This window comes from Thalassophryne amazonica, chromosome 1 (assembly GCF_902500255.1).
Source record: "Thalassophryne amazonica chromosome 1, fThaAma1.1, whole genome shotgun sequence".
NCBI classification, from domain to species: domain Eukaryota; kingdom Metazoa; phylum Chordata; class Actinopteri; order Batrachoidiformes; family Batrachoididae; genus Thalassophryne; species Thalassophryne amazonica.
In genome coordinates, this window is record NC_047103.1 from 14,272,057 (window position 1) to 14,294,171 (window position 22,115).

Consider the following 22,115-nt stretch of genomic DNA (forward strand, 5'->3'; position numbering starts at 1 on the left):
AGCCTGAGATCAGAGGAAAAGTGCTTTTTCCATGTTTATGTTTAAAGTCATTCAACGTGCTTTAAAAAGAACAAAGTACACGACTGGATTGATCTACAGGTGGACAAAGCAGATCATTCAACGTGAACACACAACAAGCAATACTGAGGAAACAATGTAAGATTTCCAATAAATATCAATGTTTTGTGGTCAACAGCACACAGCACATGGAACCATCTGAAAGATGAGTGTACAAATGTAATTAAAGTGTCTCTCAGAGAGTACATGAGGTACGCCGTCCTCCTTGGGAAATATGACTCACGACAACATAAGCATTTCATTGGTTGCTTAACAGGCTTTGATCATTGCACAGAAAATCAGGCTGAAGTTAGTTGGTTTTATAATGGCTAAGTCAGCAAGGATTCTCAACAAGTTGCTTAGGTGACCTTGACAAGTTGGTCAAGGTCAGCCATGTGCAAATTCACGTGAGAGCAACACATGAGCCATCTATATGCCAAATTTGGTGCTGTGTGTTCTCAAGTTATGGTGTTTACAAAGAATTTTCTAAGTTGGCCCCTGTGACCTTGACAGGTAGGTCAGGGCACCCCATATGCAAACTCATCTGAGGTCTTGGTAAAAGGCACCTATATACCAAGTTTATTGGGCCTGCTGTCATTTGTTCTCAAGTTATTGTATTCAGAAGCTGCATGAGAGATGGACAGTCAGACCAAAAACCAACATGTCCCCCTCCCAAGACAAAGGTATAATAATAATAATAATCCCATAATCCAATACAGATGTAAAGGTACCCTTGTAGGAAATACAGGATGTTTTCAGTAGTTGCTGAATGTGAAGTTTAAACTGAAAACAGTAACCACTTGGCATTATAATATATTAGTTTTGAGATTGTAGTGGGTTTCCCCAATTTTCCCAGTAGTTTAATGTGGGGAGTAAACTCAGAAGACTCAAAGACTGACAGAAAATAGACTTCATTTTTAGATGTCGTATTGAACGATGCCTTCATGAAACAGAGAGTTGCTACAACAGCTTGTAAACTGCTCACACAGGCTTCCTCCTGCCTCTTTCGCCTGCACTCGACCCGCACCCAGATGGGCGGGCCATTGCCCTGAGTGTGAATCAGTAAAGTTATATGAGTGGTCGAAAAATGTTGCATTTTACATTTATATGCAGTGACTTCTTGTGTTGCATTATCTAAAACGGTATTTGTAAAAGTAAAACTGTGCTTTGTCTGTGTAGCGTGGTAAGCAAAAGAACAGTATACATCATGACATTCCAGAGGAGATATGAAGTTGTCAAATAAACCGAGAACATGGCCATGAGACACACTGTCCAACAAGGACAGTATGTCTCATGAAAATGAAGACAGGTTGAAGGTTTAGTGACCTTGGTTTTGCTTTTGAAAACATAATGTGTGTTTTGTCAGCGCTCAAAACAAGTTTTACAGTATGAAAAGCTTACTGGAACCGACAAAGAGCCCATTTTGGTGTAGGAGCTGGGCAATATATCACAGTGTCATTTGCATAAAAGTGAACATTTCCATGGGATATATTTTGATCAAGATTATTGATGCATAACATGAATAAGAGTGGTTCAAGGACAGATCCTTGTGGCACACCTTTGTTACACACAGTGAACTAAACGTAAAACTATTTGTCTGCACACATTGAGATCTAACCCATGAAGCAAACAGATTTTATAATAAATCAGGAATAATTTGAATAACCTTTTATCAAAATTGACACAATGTTAGTTTTTGACCCAAAACAAACCAAAATCCAGCTATATCACCAATTTTGCTGTTTATAACCGCATAAGCATTTGTTGTACAATAGATAGTTCAAACTCCACCTTTTTAGAATCCTCATGATCAGATAAATGTTATAGGCTTTTGTTTTTTAATTATGTTGACTCCCCCGTGTAATTCTTCATTGACACCTACCTGGCTATAGTTAACACTTTGTGAAGGTAGTATGTATGTGTTGGTCAAGGTACACTGTGTACAGAGTGTGTAGAGCATGAAGCTCAGTGGATAAGGAGCTGATCTGCCAATATGTAGACCTGGGAATGAATCCTGTCTGTGTCCTTGGACAAGACACTTCATCTACTTTGTCCCAGTACACTCAGCTGTAAATGGGTCTCGCTCTTGGCTGGGAAAGTACCTCGAATTGGACTGGTATCCTGTCCAGGGGGAGTCATTGACTTTCACCACTTAAACAGCAGCACTAACAGGCCTTGGGGCCAATACAGACTCAGTATACTGAGACTGTTTTGTAAGTATTATTTAATCACCATAGGTGGTACCAATTTAGTGAAAAATTGTCTGCAGGCTCATGGACTAACCTCCACAATCATTTTCAAATTAGCACACAATTTGTTCTGACAGCGCCACACTAATGAATATCAATATCAATAAAACATACAAAATAACAATTCTAAATTACACGGGCATATTAAAAACACTGCACTGCTGTAAGCAAATGTCAATTACGTGTCATTAAAGAGACCTGAAAAGAAAAGCTGGTAAAACTGCAAATAAAGGAGAGGAGTGACACAGAATGCGTGAAACCACGGTTCCTGTGGTGAACATTGGTAATTCAGGCCAAAAGAGCAGGATGTGCAAACACTGTTATAGCAGTGATGTTTTTATTCTGATTCAAATGCATGTCAGTCAGTGTCACCAAATGTCATCTCTGTGAATCCACCGTGCTTTGTGATTGTCCTCGGTTAATGAATCACAAAGTATGCACGCATCTCCACGTAGATGGAGAAGATACAGAGGTGAGAACTTACCTGACCCTGCCCCACTTTGTGCTTGTTGCTGCTGCGCTGCTCGGCTAGACGTCACCTGCAGAGGAGAGGGGACGGGAAAGAATGATATCAGAAGAGACAGCAGGGTAATAAATTAACAGATAAGCGAAGGGTGGAGGGAGGAGAGGAATGACAGGGACAGACAGAGCTGACAAAAATGGGATAAAAGGGAATAAAAAGTCGTGCCCATCAAATACTTTTATGCACAATAAGTCCAGTCAAGCCTTTGAGGATCCGCGACTGAATCTAGAGCAGCTCGTAATGAAATCCCCACAGAAAATAGACGGGCTATTCAACCAGACTCAGAGAAAACGAGCGAGGGATCAGCTCAGTCAAATCGTGTCTCAAAAAGCCTTGTTGTACCAGAAGAATAATCACCACATCACACTTCATCTCAATAGCCATCACAAGTACCAATTTAAAGACTGAAACTCAAAAATAATTACAGTTTAAAAAAATAATCTTAAAACCAGACAAATGTCTTTTACTGTTATATCCCTTACAGTTCATTTATCTTATAAAATCTCTATCATGTCAGGCAGTAATGCAGCAGAAGGCGAAGCAATTACGAATGTCTCCATTTCCAGCTTAGATTGAAATACAACATTCCGGAGTAAGGGTGTAACGATTCATCTACTACATCGATGTATCAATTTATATTCCTACAATCCAACTACATCAGTCTGCGCTCGGCAAGTTGGCCTTCCGGACGACATATATCAATCTAAAATAGTTTTAAAAGGTAATTCATTGATTGTATAGTGACTAAGAAATAACACATTGGATGTTACATGGATGATGTTTCCAAGGCATCAGATGTTGCCAGGGGAGTTAAAGATTTTATGTGCTTAACTGTTTTGTGGACTGATCTTGTTTTGATTTTACATCAATCTTTGTGACTTTAAAGGATGCAGTTCTTGTGCTGTGATGTTTTGACCTTAGACTGAGTGGAAGACATGGTTTGTCTCCTACTATACAGTACTCAATAAATCTATGATGTTTATCTCCATACTTCATGCTTGTAGCAATATGTTATCGAGTACTGTACACATGCTGGATTTGGTCTCCCCCTCAACAAAGGCCACCCTTCTGATGTGGCCACTTTTAGTCTGTATTTTACGTGGCCTTAATAGAGGAGGACCACTGTATTGATGTAGCAGAAAATCAAATCAACTGAAGACACATGCCTTTTTAAACACACATCCCTGCTCGTTTTTTTCCTAATCTCTTCTTTTTTGCCTCCAGAAACTGCAGGTGAACATTTAGCAGCTGATCTTCAGAGCTTCACCTTTTTGGTGAAGCAGTAAAGATGATTCAGATGCATTATAGCCACGCTGGCAAGGCTGCAGCTGGAAAAGCCCAGATACACTAAGCACAAAGTCACCAAGCCACCTTGGAGTGCCATCATGACTTAATGTACTCTGACAATCTGATAAAAACCAAAAAAATGTAAACATCAAAAATGTCAAGCGATAGCTTCAGATGAGCCACTTCAGGAGAGGGTGCACCCAGCAAGGCTGCAAGCAGGAGCAAAGCTACACCACAAGAACGTGCCTCCCTGGTAGCACCCACAGGGCACAAGCTGGAATCACCCCTGGGCATTTCCATGCCACCGCAGGGTTGAGGTCCCAACACTGGAGCCAGTGAGAAGGCCCGCCCCAGATGCTAATGCCAGGCACGCACTGACTACAGCCAGGGGACTCTCACTGCCCAGAGGGAGGCCCAAACAGCCTCCCCGTCACACCAACCTCCCCCCAACCAATCCCTGTCTGCTCCCAGCACCCACGACGACTGAGGGCAAAAGCAGGGCCGGCAGCTGACATCCATCAAGAACTCACCCACCGCATGGTGAGCTACTATTCAGGGGGAGAGCTACCTCAGATACCAGATGGCCATATCTGAAAAATGCCCTAAGGTTCCAGATCAGGCTCCTCGTATCCCCTACTCCTCTGGTCAAGGGTGGGAATAGAAGATGTTCTCACAAATGTATTGACATATTATACACACAACTTAGACAAGCTAACAAAAGTGTTTATTTAGAATGAAAATAAACGTAGAAATTTTTAAGCTGTGGTTGAAGATTTCTGCCCGGTTACATGACACTTTCATAATTTAGTTATTTTTGAGTAAAATCACCGCTTGTTTAGTCGCCAGTCATTAGCCAATAAACAACAGCAGAATATATTATCTGAAATAACACATGCGCTTTATCAAGATGGCGACCAACTAACTAGCCAAGTTAATTGGCTTGTTAAGCCACTACAGCCACTGTTGCTAATAGCATATTCAGTCAACAATTACTTGAAGAGCTGGTACTCATACCACAAAGTACAATCTGAGAGCAGGAAACGAACTGGAAACAGCCAGTTTATGCCTGTTTGGTTTTGTGCCTGTGTGCATGTCCACTCACACACTGACATTAGTGAGAGACAAGGCAACTTTCTTGACATTTTGGTTTCCATTTACATGATGCCTCTGTTCAATTGAAATGTTTTCAAGAGACAGGGTGTCAGAAAGGCTGAGTGCTTATTTCACTTCATGAATTTAAGTTCCAGTCTTACATTCACAGAAATGGTTCCCACAAAAATCAAGTAAAGTTTGCAAGCATGCCCTTGTGTCATGCATTGCTCCATCCACCATACCATAGAACCCCCTGGGGTCCTGAATAGCAAGTACCCAGGCAGACATATAATCCAGCCACACCACTCAACGGAAACCATGGATCTGCCAAAGCCAAATGAACAATGGGTGTCCACTTGGACTTCCCTAGTCAATGGCATCCTCAACAGTAAGGCAGTTGCTTGCTGGATCATGCCCAGAAAATAGCCCACAAGGCCAAAATGTTAAAGCTGACATTCTCTCCCAATCAAGTAATACTCCACATCTGACACCCATTAAGCAATTTATTAAATAACCACTTGTTTGACACAAAGTACTCAAGGATCCTCTGAAGAGATCATGTACTGAAGACATCTTGCCATTACCTTTGGTCACCGGTTCACAGCCATACATATCAATATCAACAAACACCTGATGGTCTAGGCTTCTCACTGTGACAAAACGGCACGTGGGGATCATAGTGGAATGTGATCTATTGCATGGATTGCAGGCGGATTGGATTTGGACCATGGGACATGTACACAAACAACCGTAACCGAACCGCAGCACATCCATAGCCACCGTGGCATGTTTGAAATACAACTGCAACAGAACCTTGTTGGTTCTGGAAAATCTTACAGTAATGTCATGGCAAGTACAACCACATCACCGGATTCACAGGAATACAATGTGTTACTAAAATGTGACAACTTTCATGATGGGAAAACGGAAAAAAGGAACCCCTTGAAAATTCCATCACACTTGAAACAAGACCCCAGCAAAATGATGAAATATCCCAGTTAGTCAATAGCACCCTCCTAGAATGTCTACATTTTTTCAAGCTATGGACAAAGCTTCAAACTGTCCCACCATCCACATCGGAGTGGAGACCTTTTTAAATCCACTCCTAACAAAACAGCAATACAGCCATTTATATCATATTGGTTTCTGTATTTTTATCATGTTGGTTTCTATCTGCAATGATGCACCTCTTTTGGAATTAAAAAAAGGAGGTGATCACTGTCTTCTGGACTGTATGAAATGATCTGGAGTGCATAATTCATAAATCATCAAAAAACATGTTTCCACTCATACTGTATGTAAACACAGATAACTGATCAGCCAATAATTAATGCCTCGCTACATCCGCGCATGCCCACCCACACTGTCTGGAATGGTGTCAGAAGGCCACGTTCATACTTAGCAGTTTGCAGGTGTAAAATATTCACAGCTAAATGTTCAGAAAAGCATTGCCTGCTCAGCAAACCTTCTCAGGATAAATATAGCAGCCTGGAACTGCACGATCCCCCAAGATGATCTCTGTGACAGACTCAAGGTAGACTTTGTGATGAGCCGAAAGTATAACTGGAGGGGGGAATATGCATATGTGGTGGCTACCAGACGTAGGCTTTGGAAATGAAAGAAACTGACAAAACAAGCTCATTTCAAGGTACCGTAATTTCTGGACTATAAGCCGCTACTTTTGTCACACGCTTTGAACACTGTGGCTTAAACAATGATGTGGCTAATTTATGGAATTTTACAGGCTTTCTCATAAGTCAAAATATGTCAGTTGATGCTGTCCATTAACTGGCTGAAAGCTGCCATGCTCATGTGGTGTAAATTCACACCCACAATAAATATAGTTCTGTTATTTTAGTGGATTCATCAACATGTCCTGAAGAAAATGACATCTGAAAATACTTTAATTCTTTCTCTTGGCTGAAGAAAAATCTCAGGCACTTTGCGCCACAGTTGTGCCTCCATCAGATCAGCCAGCGGAGCGCCCCCCTCCCCACCCCCGGGTCTCTGTCTTTGAGCCACAAATTGAAAAAGTCACAGCGCTTCATTAACGTCTCACTTACCACAGACAACAGGCGATCCTGGCAGCACGTGATGAAAATACTTCATGATCCACAAAGTAAGTTAAAATTACTGAGTTCTCTGTGTGGAGCGGAGATGCCGCGCGACACCATGCGCATGTGCTGGATGACACGCTCGTCAGAAAAAAAGCATTTATAATATATATTTAATTAAAAGTTAAAAAATCTTTATGTCTAAATCTGTGTGTAAATATCTCATGTTACAACGTAGAGACCTGCAGCTTATAGACAAGTGCAGCCTATTCATGTACAATTTCTTTTTTGTTTTAAAATTGGTGGGTGCACCTTAAATTCAAGTATGCGGTATAGTCCAGAAATTATGGTATGTACATGCAACTTCAAATAAATATAACGAAATGTTAAAATACCCTCAGGCGTATGAGCATGTAATCAATGAAAGAGTGTGTAAAAAGAATGTGACCTTTTGACCCCTTAGAATAGGTAAAGGTTAGCCATCTTTGAACTTTCCCAAGATCTGTGCCCTAAGACTCCGCCCTGTGAACTTGAAGACCCTGGCAGTAATAGGGCTGGAGTTATGCTGAGCACGGATGGATGGACGCAAAGTCTTCACAATACCCGATGGCGTATTTTGGCCTTGGGTAACAACACATATGATAAGAGAGAGAAAGAGAGCATGAGAGAGATGAAACAGAGAGATGAGGAGGGGGTTAAAAGCTGGCAGCCTTTGCTGCCTTATGCTAATCTTGAGGTGGCCTGGTGCAAGTTTTACAGGTGTCGGGTTCCAAAAATAGAAAGAATCACTCTGAAATATCAGGAGCTGAGGACGGAGTATGTGCCATATTTTCCCTGTGCCATCCTGTCAGCTAACATCACAGCAACACTGTCCACCGTTCACACTTTATTTGTTGTGTGGGCTGCCAGAAGAGGAGGTACTGCTGGCCCACCACCAGAGGGCACCCTGCCTGAAGTGCGGGCTCCCCACGCTCCACAGCCTCAATGCTCCGTGTGGCTACAGCTCCCCCTGCTGACGAAGTTATGGACAAAAGCAGGACCACATTTAGACCACCAGGTAGATGCGGGCACTAGATGGCACCCTTCTCCCTTTAATCACGCACAAGACACAACCTGTAACTCTGGTGGTGTCTGGAAATCATCGGGAAGAGATCGAGTTTTTTGTGACTCCTTCTACCTCCCACGTGATTTTGGGCTTCCCTTGGATGTTGAAACACAATCCCCGGATTGATTGGCCGTCTGGGGTGGTGGTTCAGTTGAGCGAAACCTGCCATCAGGTGTGTTTAGGATCCTCGGTTCCTCCCGGTTTACAGGCTAAGGAGGAGGTCAAAGTCCCTCCCAATCTGATGGCAGTGCCGGTTGAGTACCACGATCTTGCTGACGTCTTCAGCAAGGATCTGGCACTCACCTCACTTTCCCCGCACCGTCCGTACGATTGTGCCATTGATTTGATTCTGGGCATTGAGTTTCCATGAAGCAGGCTGTACAACCTCTCACGACCTGAGCGCGAATCAATGGAGACCTACATCCGGGACTCATTAGCTGCCGGGCTGATCTGGAATTCCACCTCCCCGATGGGTGCAGGTTTCTTTTTTGTGGGCAAGAAAGACGGCGGACTCCGTCCATGCATTGATTACAGGGGGCTGAATGAGATTACGGTTTGCAATCGATACCCGTTGCCCCTGTTAGATTCAGTGTTCACGCCCCTGCATGGAGCCAAAATCTTCACCAAGTTGGATCTTAAAAATGCATACCACCTGGTTCGGATCCAGAAGGGAGACGAGTGAAAGACGGCATTTAACACCCCGTTAGGTCATTTTGAGTACCTGGTCATGCCGTTCGGCCTCACTAACGCCCCAGCGACGTTCCAAGCTTTGGTTAATGACGTCTTGCGGGACTTCCTGCACCGATTCGTCTTCGTATATCTGGACGATATACTCATCTTTTCTCCGGATCCTGAGACTCATGTCCAGCATGTACGTCAGGTCCTGCAGCGGTTGTTGGAGAGCCGGCTGTTTGTGAAGGGCAAGAAGTGTGAGTTTCACCGCACCTCTTTGTCCTTCCTGGGGTTTATCATCTCCTCCAACTCCGTCGCCCCTGATCCGGCCAAGGTTGCGGCGGTGAGAGATTGGCCCCAACCAACAAGCCGTAGGAAGCTGCAACAGTTCCTCGACTTTGCAAATTTCTACAGGAGGTTCATTAAGGGCTAGGGCTACAGTCAGGTAGTCAGCCCCCTGACAGCCCTGACCTCTCCAAAAGTCCCCTTCACCTGGTCGGATCAGTGCGAAGCCACGTTCAGGGAGTTGAAACGACGGTTCTCGACTCACCAGTTCTGGTGCAGCCCGACCCTGGCCGCCAGTTTGTGGTTGAAGTGGACGCCTCTGACTCAGGGATAGGAGCTGTGCTATCCCAGAGCGGAGAGACCGATAAGGTTCTTCACCCATGTGCCTAATTTTCTCGCAGGTTGACCCCGGCTGAACGGAACTATGACGTCGGCAACCGAGAACTCCTTGCGGTGAAAGACGCTCTTGAGGAGTGGAGACACCTGTTGGAGGGAGCGTCTGTGCCGTTCACGGTTTTCACTGACCATCGGAACCTGGAGTATATCAGGACCGCCAAGTGGCTGAACCCCAGGCAAGCCCGCTGGTCACTGTTCTTCGGGCGTTTTGACTTCCGCATCACCTATCGCCCCGGGACCAAGAACCAAAGATCAGATGTCTTGTCCCGGGTACACGAAGACGAAGTCAAAACTGAGCTGTCGGATCCACCGGAGCCCATCATTCCGGAGTCCACTATCGTGGCTACCCTCACCTCAGACGTGGAGAAGACCGTCCGGGAGGCCCTGGCACGGAACCCGGACCCGGGAACTGGACCAAAAAATCGTCAGAGCTGCAGTCTTGGATTTCTGTCACGGTTCCAAGCTCTCCTGTCATCCAGGGGTGTGAAGGACCGTGGCAGTTGTCCGGCAGCGCTTCTGGTGGGCGTCTATGGAAACCGACGTCCGGGAGTGTATCCAGGCCTGCACCACCTGTGCCAGGGGCAAGGCAGACCATAAGAGGACCCAAGGACTTCTCCAGCCACTTCCGGTGTCTCATCGCCCCTGGTCCCATATCTGCCTGGATTTCGTCACGGGCCTCCCGCTGTCCCAGGGCATGACGACCATCCTCACGACAGTGGACCGATTCTCCAAGGCGGCCCAGTTCGTGGCCCTCCCGAAGCTCCCAACGGCCCAGGAGACTGCTGACCTCCTGGTCCACCACGTTGTTCGTCTGCATGGGATACCAGCTGACGTAGTCTCGGATCGTGGTCCCCAGTTTTCCTCTCAAGTCTGGAGGAGTTTCTGCAGGGAACTGGGGGCCACCGTGAGCCTCTTGTCTGTGTACCACCCACAGACGAACGGACAGGCAGAACGGGCCAACCAAGAGTTGGAACAGACCCTCCGCTGTGTTACAGCCGCACACCCGACGGCCTGGAGTAACCATCTGGCCTGGATCGAGTATGCACACAACAGTCAGGTGTCTTCTGCCACCGGCCTCTCCCCGTTTGATGTGTGTCTGGGGTACCAGCCCCCGTTGTTTCCCATGGTGGAGGGAGAGGTCGGTGCCCTCGGTCCAGGCCCACCTGCAGAGGTGCCGTCGGGTGTGGCGCACCACCCATTCTGCCTTATTGAAGGCCCGGATGAGGGCTAAGACCCATGCAGACCACCGGCGGTCACTGGCCCCTGCATTCCAGCCCGGGCAGGAGGTGTGGTTATCAACTAAGGACATTCCCCTGCAGGTGGACTCACCCAAACTGATGGACAGATTCATTGGACCCTTCAAGATCATCAAAATCCTCAGTCCTGCTGCAGTGAAGCTCCAACTCCCAGCTTCACTGCGGATCCACCCTGTTTTTCATGTCTCCCGGATTAAACCACACCTCACCTCACCCCTCTGTGCTCCCGGTCCGGCACCGCCTCCTGCCCAGATCATCGACGGGGAGCCGGCTTGGACAGTGGGCCGGCTCCTGGACGTCCGTCGGATGGGCCGGGGGTTCCAGTATTTGGTGGACTGGGAGGGGTATGGACCCGAAGAACGCTCCTGGGTAAAGAGGAGCTTAATCCTGGACCCGGCCCTCCTGGCCGATTTCTACCGCCGTCACCCGGACAAGCCTGGTCGGGCGCAAATTCTGTAATCCTCTGTGTTTTTGTTGTGCTCTTTCAAAGTGTTCATATTCGACTCTTTCATTGTCCGATCATTTACGCCCCCTGTTGTGGGTCTGTGTCACTACACTTTCCCAACATTATCATCCTGATGCGAAATCAACAAGGCTGGACACAATATATGTGTCACATCCCCGGGACATGCGGGGACGTTTAGCACGTAAAATATCAGGAATATTTTACATCATATTTACTTGCAAATGTAAATATGATTCTCTAAATATTGTCTAAATAATTATGATTCCCCAGTGTCACGATGGAATGTGTCTGCCATCATCATTCACTAACACACTGCACATGATGAAGACTCACTCCTGATTGGCTAATTTTCCAATACCATTGTAAGATGGGGTGTGACTGGTCATAAACTCTGAAAACATGACTGCTGCATATCTCCTCTCTGTCAGTTGTATATATCACCATCTTGTCGAATATAGTAACTGCAGCTGTCAAGGCCACTGAATGCTGACAGACTGACTGTATTTTTTTTTAACATTTCTGAAAATTAAATTAAAAGAACAAATGTATGGTCATCTGTGTTTGGTCCAATCATTGTTTGGTGTTCCTACAGTGCACTATGGACTCGTCAGTTCTGAGGTGTACAATACACTTGAGCCAACAACACAAGAAACTGTTAATTAAAGAACAAGAACCGGTGTTAGCAAAATTAGTAATTTCACAGATGTATATTCATCAGGCCAAATATTTAAAATAAAATCTGAATTCTGACCGAATTGACTGAAAATGTTCATCACTGACATTTACAGGATAATTTCTTACCTGTTGATCATTCATTTTCACACAATTTTGAGTCCAAAATGGTAACTTTTGACAAGCATAGTTTCTTCCTGAAAGTGCACCAAATTGCGCCATTTCAACACCTTGAGGTGATGGAACTCAGGGCTGGGCTTCAGGACTCACATTTTCAATACTTAGGGTGTTCCAGGACCCGGAATGTCAATGTCATATTATTTAAAGAACAAATGTCTTGAGATGCATTTTGCTGCATCCATCTGCAGTAACCTGGTGTTTCTCATTTTGATTATGATACAAGACACTTTATTGTCCCCAATAGATACATACATGCACAGTGGGGGAAATAAGTATTTGATCCACTAGAAAAACAGACCTTAACAATTGGTACAGAAACATTTGTTTGCAGTTACAGAGGTCAGATGTTTCCTGTAGTTCTTGACCAGGTTTGCACACACTGCAGCAGGGATTTTGGTCCACTCCTCAATACAGATCTTCTCCAGACCTTTCAGGTTTGGAGTTTCAGCTCCCTCCAAAGATTTTCTATTGAGTTCAGGAAACTGGCTAGGCCACCCCAGGACCTTGAAATTGCAGTGTGATTGATTGAGTGTGTGAACAGGTGTCTTTTATACAGTTAACAAGTTCAAACAGGTGCAATTAATACAGGTAAAGAGTGCAGAATAAGAGGGCTTCTTAAAGAAAAATTAACAGGTCTGTGTGAGCCAGAATTCTTGCTGGTTGGTAGGGGGTGTAATATTTATTTGCAGCAGTAACATACAAATAAATTATATGTATATTTAAAAAAAATCATACATTGTGATTTCCGGATTTTTTCTTTAGATTATGTCTCTCACAGTTGACATGCACCTAAGATGAAAATTTCAGATCCCTCCATGATTTCTAAGTGGGAGAACTTGCAAAATCGCAGGGTGTTCAAATACTTATTTTCCTCACTGTGTATATATATATATATATATATATATATATATATATATATATATATATATATATATATATATATATATATATATATACACACACACACACACACACACACACACACACACACACACACACACACACACACACACACACACACACACACACAGATGCATACAAATATCTGTGCACAGCATTCAGGAGTCTACCACTGTTCAAACTGAAGGCAAACTTAAAGAAATGAAACATAAAACCTGCTGAAGTGAGATTCAGTTAATCTACTTTAAACAGGGCCAAAGGACTGCTGCAGTTAATATCTGTGGCCATGAAGTTTAAAACGGGTAACATTCTGGCTGCAACGCCTAGTCTCCTGTTTACACACACACACACACACACACACACACACACACACACACACACACACACACACACACACACACACACACACACACACACACACACACACACACACACACACACACACACAATAATAAGCAGAATTTCAGCTTTTCTCTGCGCTTTCAAACTATCAAAATTGCACACCACCTCACTTCTAGATGCGAGTTTAATTTCACATTACACAATCTTGTGAGAAGTGTCAACAGGAGGCTGACTTTCTCATTATTCTGCTGGAATAGAGCATCAGACTCCTCTGACAAGTTCTATAAATAGACCGGTGTAAACAACCATCCAAACAACAACCAATATGAACATTTTTCATGAAAGAAAGTCGTGTTTTTCCACCTCTGCTGTAAATGCCTTCCTGTGGCTTTCTGCCATATTTTAACCAAATAACTCCTCTCACGCTCCTATAACTGAGCACTTGCAGTCTGTGAAAATGAACCACACGAAACGGATGTTTACAAGCATCAGCACCTGAGCAAAGTACATTTTAGCACAGAATTATGCAATTTGCTTGTTTTTACACAGAATGAGGGCAGACACATTAAATGGAAGGAACCATATGGTAAGTGTAAAGATACAAGGAATTTATATTTGCATTGTTACAGCGCAGTGGGGGAGTATCTCTGGACATTTTGGCCATGTGGTGGTGCGTTTCTCTGTGCTTCATCCAGTGTGCAGTTGCTACAGTGTTGAGGACTCCAGTGGCTGGAGAAGGCCAAAGTGACGTCCACGTCTCACCTGGTTGCAGTGAATTGAGGGCTATATTTGAGAGGTGGGGACGGATTGGTTGTCTCAGTGGGTGGTTTGTATCTCGGATCCAGGGCGGTTCAGTGGTGTGGTGGAAGCGTTGTTGCACACACTCCCAGATCTGAACAGATTGTGACTTGCTCTTTTGCTTGAAAGCACATGGACAATGTGTTAAATATGGATTAGTAAACTTGTTTCAGTGCGCACAGGAGAAGTCAGACTGATGCAAACAGCCCCAGGGCTAAACCCTACCCCTAACCTGAACCCAACCCTAACCCTACACCTCCCCTCACCCTAACCCAGGCTGAGTTTTTAACCCGAGCTGAGCTCTCCCGAAGGCCATGTTCTCTTGTTGCCGTTTCAATCAGGATTACAGCCAAAAGCCAAAGAATGCTGTTTGGTCATGAAGCAGGTCTCAGTCTCTTTATATCACAAACTTTAGGTTTGTTATTGAAGCAAAGGGTTAGCTGCCGGCGGCCACTTTTGCACTCTCACAGCTTCTCCGTTGATTTATTGCTAGTGAAACTAATGCCCTAGGTGCTGTTAATTCCGTCAACTTGATTCTGCACTTTTCCTTTTTCTCTCTCTGTCTGAGGTATCATTGCTAAGAGTGAGGAAGCTGAGTGCCTCGTGGCTGGGCGAGCTGTGACCAATGCCACATGATGGATGGTTGATTGGACATACCGTATTCCACAATGACAGCCAGAACTGCCACTGCTAGTAGCAGAGATATAGAACTAATTTTGGACTATGTTGACTTGGCCTTCAGATGGACTTTGCACTATCATGTAGCTGCTTGCAACTTTGTAAGTGTTAGAATGGCCTAAGGAGTGGGTCACCCCTCTGAGTCTAGTCTGCTTGAGGTTTCTTCCTCAAGAACACCACTGTTGCCTATGTGCTTGCTCAGGGGGGGTTGACAAGGTTAGACCTTACCCGTATGAAGGACCTTGGGTATGAAAATGATTGAATTGAAAACTGCAAGAGATGCAAAGTTGAAGAGATGTAGGCCAACATGTGTGTGGATCAGGAGGTCTGGGCGGCTTTGCTTGAGCTGCTGCCCCCGCGACCCGACTCTGGATAAAGCGGAAGAAAATGGATGGATGTTCGAAAGCCGCTGAGACACAACACAAGACAGAGATGGTGAGTAAATGAATAAAGCGAGACAAGTTCAGAAACAGATGGAAAATTATGAGTAAGAGCAGCGTCTCCATCCTGCTGCGCTGTTCCATCTCTCCTGCAGTAAAACACTTAACATTTGAGGTGCCATGTATCCATGAATTATTAAAGCGGGGCCTTGCAGGGTTATAAATACCCTACAGAAGAGCTGCAACATGCCAGACCTTTCACTTTCCCTCTGAATCGCTGAAACAGTCACTCGTAAAAACGCTGAAGAAATGGACTCAAGGATGCATGACTGCAGTGTATATAAAATAACTCCCGAGTGCTGAAGCATTAAACATTTCATATTCACACAGAGATACAAGATTATTGTTACACCCGTCTGTTTTAATTAATAAGTATCTTCACAATTAATTTATTGGATAATAAATCATATGACTGTCTACTGCTCCAAGCTAATCTAAAATTTTGCACAGTTGCAGCTGTTTGAAAATTTTTAACCTATTTTTTAACGACACTATACACATGTATGAACTGCTGAAATCTGTTTTCTAATGATGTCAGGGTATAATATTGTGTACCGCTCAAACTTCAATCCATTTCTAATGGTTTTGTGTTCATAAAAAATTGAGATGACTTTCAAAAGTGTTGACATAAAACCAGTTGAATCCATTGGCGGCATGTCTATTTAACTGCCAATTTTCATATATATTTTTTTAAAGACTAGCAGAAATACAGTCTTACACACTGGTTAGAAACACACATTGGGTATAAAGAAAAATGCAAAAATGTACCTTTTGAAGGCTAAAATTGGACTTCATAAAAAAAATAGCTTTTAAAGTTGAACTACTTCAGTGGGCCCATTTACAGCTGAGTTGACTGGGACAATACAGATTAAGTACAAAGACATAGACAGGGAGCATGAGCAGGATTCAAACACAGATCTATAGAGTAGCAGGCCAGCTCCTTGTCTCCTGAGCTACCTGCTCTATCTAGCCTACAGGGAGCAGTGCAAAATGCTACTTTTTGCTGAAGTGGCATATTTGAGGCATTCCCGGACTGTACCCATATAACATTCCAAGATAATTTATGTTTGATATGTTTCCATTAGCAAACACTGTGCCACTTTAAATTAATGTGGGATAATGAAGTTGCAACAGCACAGGTGGCGCTCAAGTCAGCCAAAACATAAAATATTGCATGTGTGTGTGTGTGTGTGTGTGTGTGTGTGGCGGTGGGGGGGAGGGTTGTCACATATCTCCATGCACCCTCATTAGATTTAAATGAAATCTTTTGCAGGCAGCCTGTATGTCTACTAGCTGTCACATAAAGATTATAGTTGAGTCCACCTGCATTAACTCTTGTGACCATCACAATGTGGTAAGTACACAAACATCAATTTGAATAGAAATGCTTTATTAATGTGGGACACGCATGCAACAAGACTGTTCTATAGCCCATATTGTTCGACTGGCAATTATTTCCATCCTGGTTATCTAAAAGCAACAGACATCTGCACAATCTAAGATCTTTGGCAGTGAATGTTGACCATATGGAGCATGTGTTTAGATCAACTCAGTATTAACAGCCAGAAATGCCCCAAATATAAATGTCACTTCAACAAAAAGTAGGATTTTGTAGTGCTCCACCTATGGGTGGTGACTTTAACTACCCACTGAAATTTTGTTATTTTCTGTAAGTCCTCCCATCACAGACTGACACCAATCAAAATGAAGCTGCGCAGTCATTGGCACACTGAAATATTTCAACTTCAAATGCTAACTTTTTTAGTAAGTCCAGTTTTGGCATTCAAGGCACTGGCCTTCCTGGAGGCCATATGGAATACAAATTTAGTCTACAGACCTAGAATTTTAGGATTTTTCTATCTGGCACAGACCATCCAAAAAAAAAAAAAAAAAAGGATTCAAACAAGTTTGAGATGGTCATATCAACCACTGCCTGGTTCTTAAAAGAAAAAAAAAAAAAAACCTTCTTAAGCAGATGGAAGTACCAGCTGGACTCAAAGGGGTTTGATCTGCAGTGTTCAACTGGCATGGGCATGTTGTACTGTATTCCATTTGCAGCAGATGGAGAGACATTGATTCATGCCTTTGTTTCTTCTTGAATAGATTACTGTAATATCTTATTTTCTGGCTTGCGAGAGTCCAGCATCAGAGGTCTCCAAATGGTTCAAAATGCTGCTGCTATAGTTATGAGTATTAGAAGAAAGTTTGAACATATTACCCTCATCCTGTCTGTGTGAGGCCAGATTTTAAGGATTCCTTATTAACACAGAAACACCTTCACGGGGTAGTAGCTCCCAATCTGGCTTATGTAATTCAACCTTATGTACCCGCCCATGCTATGCAGTCTAAGGAGGCAGGATCACTGTGTGTTCTAAAGGCTAAAAAGAAGTCAGCAGGCCACAGACGTTTTTCTTACACTCACAGAAATATTTACCCTAACTTTTAAGATTTATGTAATTTTTTTTAATTCATGTAATCCATCCATTTTCTTCCGCTTTATCCGGAGTCGGGTCGTGGGGGCAGCAGCTCAAGCAAAGCCGCCCAGACCTCTCGATCCACACACACCTCCCCCAGCTCCTCCGGGGGAACCCCAAGGAGTTCCCAAGCCAGCCGAGAGATGTAGTCCCTCTAGCGTGTCCTGGGTCTTCCCCGGGGCCTCCTCCCAATGGGACGTGCTCGGAACACCTCTCCAGCGAGGCGTCCAGGGGGCATCCGGAAAAGATGCCCGAGCCACCTCAACTGACTCCTTTCGATTTGGAGGAGCAGCGGCTCGACTCCAAGCTCCTCCCGAGTGACCGAGCTCCTCACCCTATCTCTAAGGGAGCGCCCAGCCACCCTGCGGAGGAAACTCATCTCGGCCGCTTGTACTCGCGATCTCATTCTTTCGGTCATGAGTCAAATCTCATGACCATAGGTGAGGATTGGAACGTAGATCGATCGGTAAATCGAGAGCTTTGCCCCCCTACTCAGCTCTCTCTTCACCACGACGGTCCGATACAGCGACCGCATCACTGCAGATGCTGCACCGATCCGTCTATCGATCTCACGCTCCATCCGTCCCTCACTCGTGAACAAGACCCCAAGATACTTAAACTCCTCCACTTGAGGCAAGGACACTCCAAGTGGAGGAAGATAATTATTACAATTAAAATTATTCAAGATTATCCAAGATTATTAAAATTATCTAAAAAAAAAAAAAGTAAATGGGAATTTGTCATGTAATAAAATTATATAAATCTTAAAAGTTAGGGTAAACATTTCTGTGAGTTTACAAGTCACCTGTTCTGGGAAATAGCCTGCATGCTGAGATAAAAAAAGTCTGATTCTCTAGAGTCATTCAATTCCAGAGCAAAGGTCCATCTGTTCTCCCTTTTGTATGAATAAGACATTAGTGTGGTGGTGAATTACTTTTCCCTCTATCTTAAATTTCACAACTAATAATGGCGCTGATCCCAGTCTCATCATATCTAAATTCTGGGACTGTTAATGAAACAAAGGGCTAACTGCAGATGATACCATTAGCATCCTGTCTGTCACTCTGTTAAGGTGCCTTGACACGTGCACAAATTTGATCCGCACACTGGTACGCAATCTGCCCTGCAGGAGAGTAAACACATTGAAAACTCACTGCAAACTGCGCGCTACTTCGTGTAAGTGCGCAAAGAAAATTTTTAGATATTCAAAATCTCTGTCACACATCAATTATGTGAACTTCATGTGAACATTGCGCAAACAATTAAAAATCAGAGTGTGAGAGCGAGTCATTGCGTCAGCGTACTGCATCACAGTGCAGCTCGCCTGATCGATTATGACGAGATGTTACCTCTATCATAAGCAAGGATGGGTAGGATTACTTTGAAAGAATACATGTGGATTACATGCATGTATGTACATACATTTGGATTACTTGATTACTTAATTTTACAGATAGTCATAAGAAGGAATAAACATACAACTGTTTTACCAAGCTATTACAATATAAATATTACAAATAATTACCTTTGAAACTGTTCCAAATGCATTCTCACCTCATGCAGTGCAGGGGGGAGAGGGAGAGGGAGAGAGAGAGAGAGAGAGAGAGAGAGAGAGAGAGAGAGAGAGAGAGAGAGAGAAGCTGCAGCTGAAACGGTCCTCTGTGATTCCGGAAGCAATTAGAGGTCTTTTCATCAGCCAAACTCTGAGAGAAAATTATTAATCTGCTACAATATAATTATTTTATATACACAGTGTCCAGCGGCACAAAGTGCCACATCCAGCTGGGAAGGGAACACAGTGGGTGACAGTGCCACGACGAATTGCACGGCAGTCCTGGGAACAAATGTGTGTCAAGGCACCTTTATTTTGTGGTTGAGAATTATGTTTTCTGAGTTGTCTGATTCAGAAATCAATCAGCTGAAACAACTCTCACCCTGTCTCTCTGTTTTTGAGGTGCTGTTGAGAAAGTCTTCATTAATGGCTGAAATTCAGAACAGTCCACGTAGTGGTCCCCTACCTAAGCACTTGGTGCACAGCAGAAGATTGGATATTTGTTAATTCCCACTCATGAGGAACTGTGGGTCATGATGCACTGATGGACTTTATCGCAGGGACTTTCTATAAGGATGTTCACTTCTGTTTATATGTTTGACAATTCTTTTTGAACTTTGTTTATTTAGTCTTTGTTTTTATTAGCCTGGCCAAAGGCATTGGCAACCCTTGTGAGTCAGGTCTGCTTGAGGTTTCTTCCTCAAAACCATCTGAGGGAAATTTCCTTACTACTGTTGCCTACGTGCTTGCTCAGGAGAGTTGGTAAGGGTAGACCTTACCCCTATGAAGTGTGTAGGGGTGACTCATGTAATTTGGAACTATATAAATAAAACAAAATGAAATTTAATTGAATTGACCAGAAAGGCACCTGGGCCTTCCAACAGACTGGCGTCCTGTCCAGAGTGTGCCCCACTTCTCACTCTGCCTGCTGGGATAGACTCCAGCCTCCCACACACCCCAGTGACCCTTAATTGCAGTAAGTGGGTGTAAAAAATGAATGAATGAATCAAAGAAAGGAACCTGTCCTTCGCTTTAAACTGGAACATGCCACAAGCACACCACTGGTATCAAGTTGCCAGATGCAAGTACAAGGCTTTCGGTGCATTGATGGTTCCGGACAAACCTGTTAGACCATACAGTACACAGCGGACACCAAGGCTCCCTGAGGTGAAGCAATTCAAGTCAATTTATTTATATAGCAGTAAATCACAACAAAGGTCACCCAAAGGCTCCCCACAAGGGTTATGACTAACCTTACCAATCCCCACCCTGCTGGAGCAAGCACATAGGCAACAGTGGTAAGGAAAAACTCCCTCAGAGGGGTAACCACATGCTTCAGCCATACTACCAACAACAGAAATCAATAAAATAGAACAGAAATTGTCCTACATTCAAGCAGGGAAGCATTTCTCCCCCAACAATGTTTATTTTATTTCATATGTTTGCTTTCAATTCGCCTTTGTCATGTATTTTACACATATATCGATAATGCCACTTATGTCTAGATGGGAAAGGGGGAGAGGAGGAAGCAGGATGTGATTTTTCTTTTTTTTTTTGTTCCTGTCAGGATGGACAGTTGAATGTTGATGGACAGTATATCAGTGTGTTGGTCTTTGTGAGCAGTTTGAAATGTTTCTGCAGACTTTCTTTCTTTTAACACTGACACAAGTCAACACAGACCTTCTGCTGTATCAGTGAAAAGAGTCCACACACTCCCAAAAATCCCAGAGGGAGAAATTCCCTTCAGGAATGCCCCCCCACACACACACACACTTCGGGGCTCTTTTCTACCCTGGAGAGCACAAGATGGAACACTGTTGGTCTCCTGAGAGAAATTCGTACATAACACTTCATGGACATGGAAACTGCAGCTGCAGATCTGGCAACGTGTGATGTGCATGAAGTTATTCATGAGCAGCGGGTCCTGCTGACAACACTGGCCCCATTACAGTGACAGGCCAGAAAGATCAGAACACGCACACGTTCACACTATCAGAGACAAAACAGTGAGCAGAGAGGACAGCGAAAGAGCACAGCGAGGAGGAATAAAGAAGAGGACACAACTGCTGAAATCAAAGGACGGAAAGATCCAGAGGACTCAAAAATTCTCAATTCTTTTGCTCTGTCTGTTCGCCCACCGAGCCATCTGTCTTTACCAAGATAATTTCTTATTTAAGGAATGAGACCAAAAAAAAAAGCATTTGCACAAAAAAATGCACACACACACACACACACACACACACACACACACACACACACACACACACACACACACACACACACACACACACACACACACACCACTTGCACATCAAAAATGAAAAATGTTACAAGCAGCGATAATTAGCAGGCGCTATTAATCTCCTGTAGACAATAAAATCTCAAAATAGAGTGAAATTCCCCTCAGAGTCCAACACATCACCTTTATCTAAACCTAAAAATGTCCAAATCAGTTCTGAACACCAGTCAAAACCATTTCAAAGTAATTTAAATGTAGTTCAGACAACCTTCAAATCCAACTTGCAGTCATTTTAAAGATGTTTAAAACTGTAAAAACTACAAAATCCTTTTAGAAAAATGGCTAATGTGGTTTCCATCTCATTTAAACCTACTTTAAGGCAATCTATTTTTGGTATA

At 43.8% G+C, this 22,115-nt stretch overlaps 1 protein-coding gene across 2 annotated transcripts in view; it reads right to left on the reverse strand.

The window, feature by feature from the left end:
* Positions 1–22,115, reverse strand: part of ctnnd2a (catenin (cadherin-associated protein), delta 2a) — a 923,305-nt gene that overhangs the window by 462,794 nt on the left and 438,396 nt on the right. Inside the window, exon 7 of one of the 2 annotated variants that reach the window (XM_034165435.1) lies at positions 2,797–2,845. In XM_034165435.1, the coding sequence (XP_034021326.1) occupies positions 2,797–2,845 (49 nt within the window). Of the gene's footprint in view, positions 1–2,790; positions 2,846–22,115 lie in introns of both variants that reach the window. The other variant, XM_034165372.1, reaches the window with a different exon arrangement.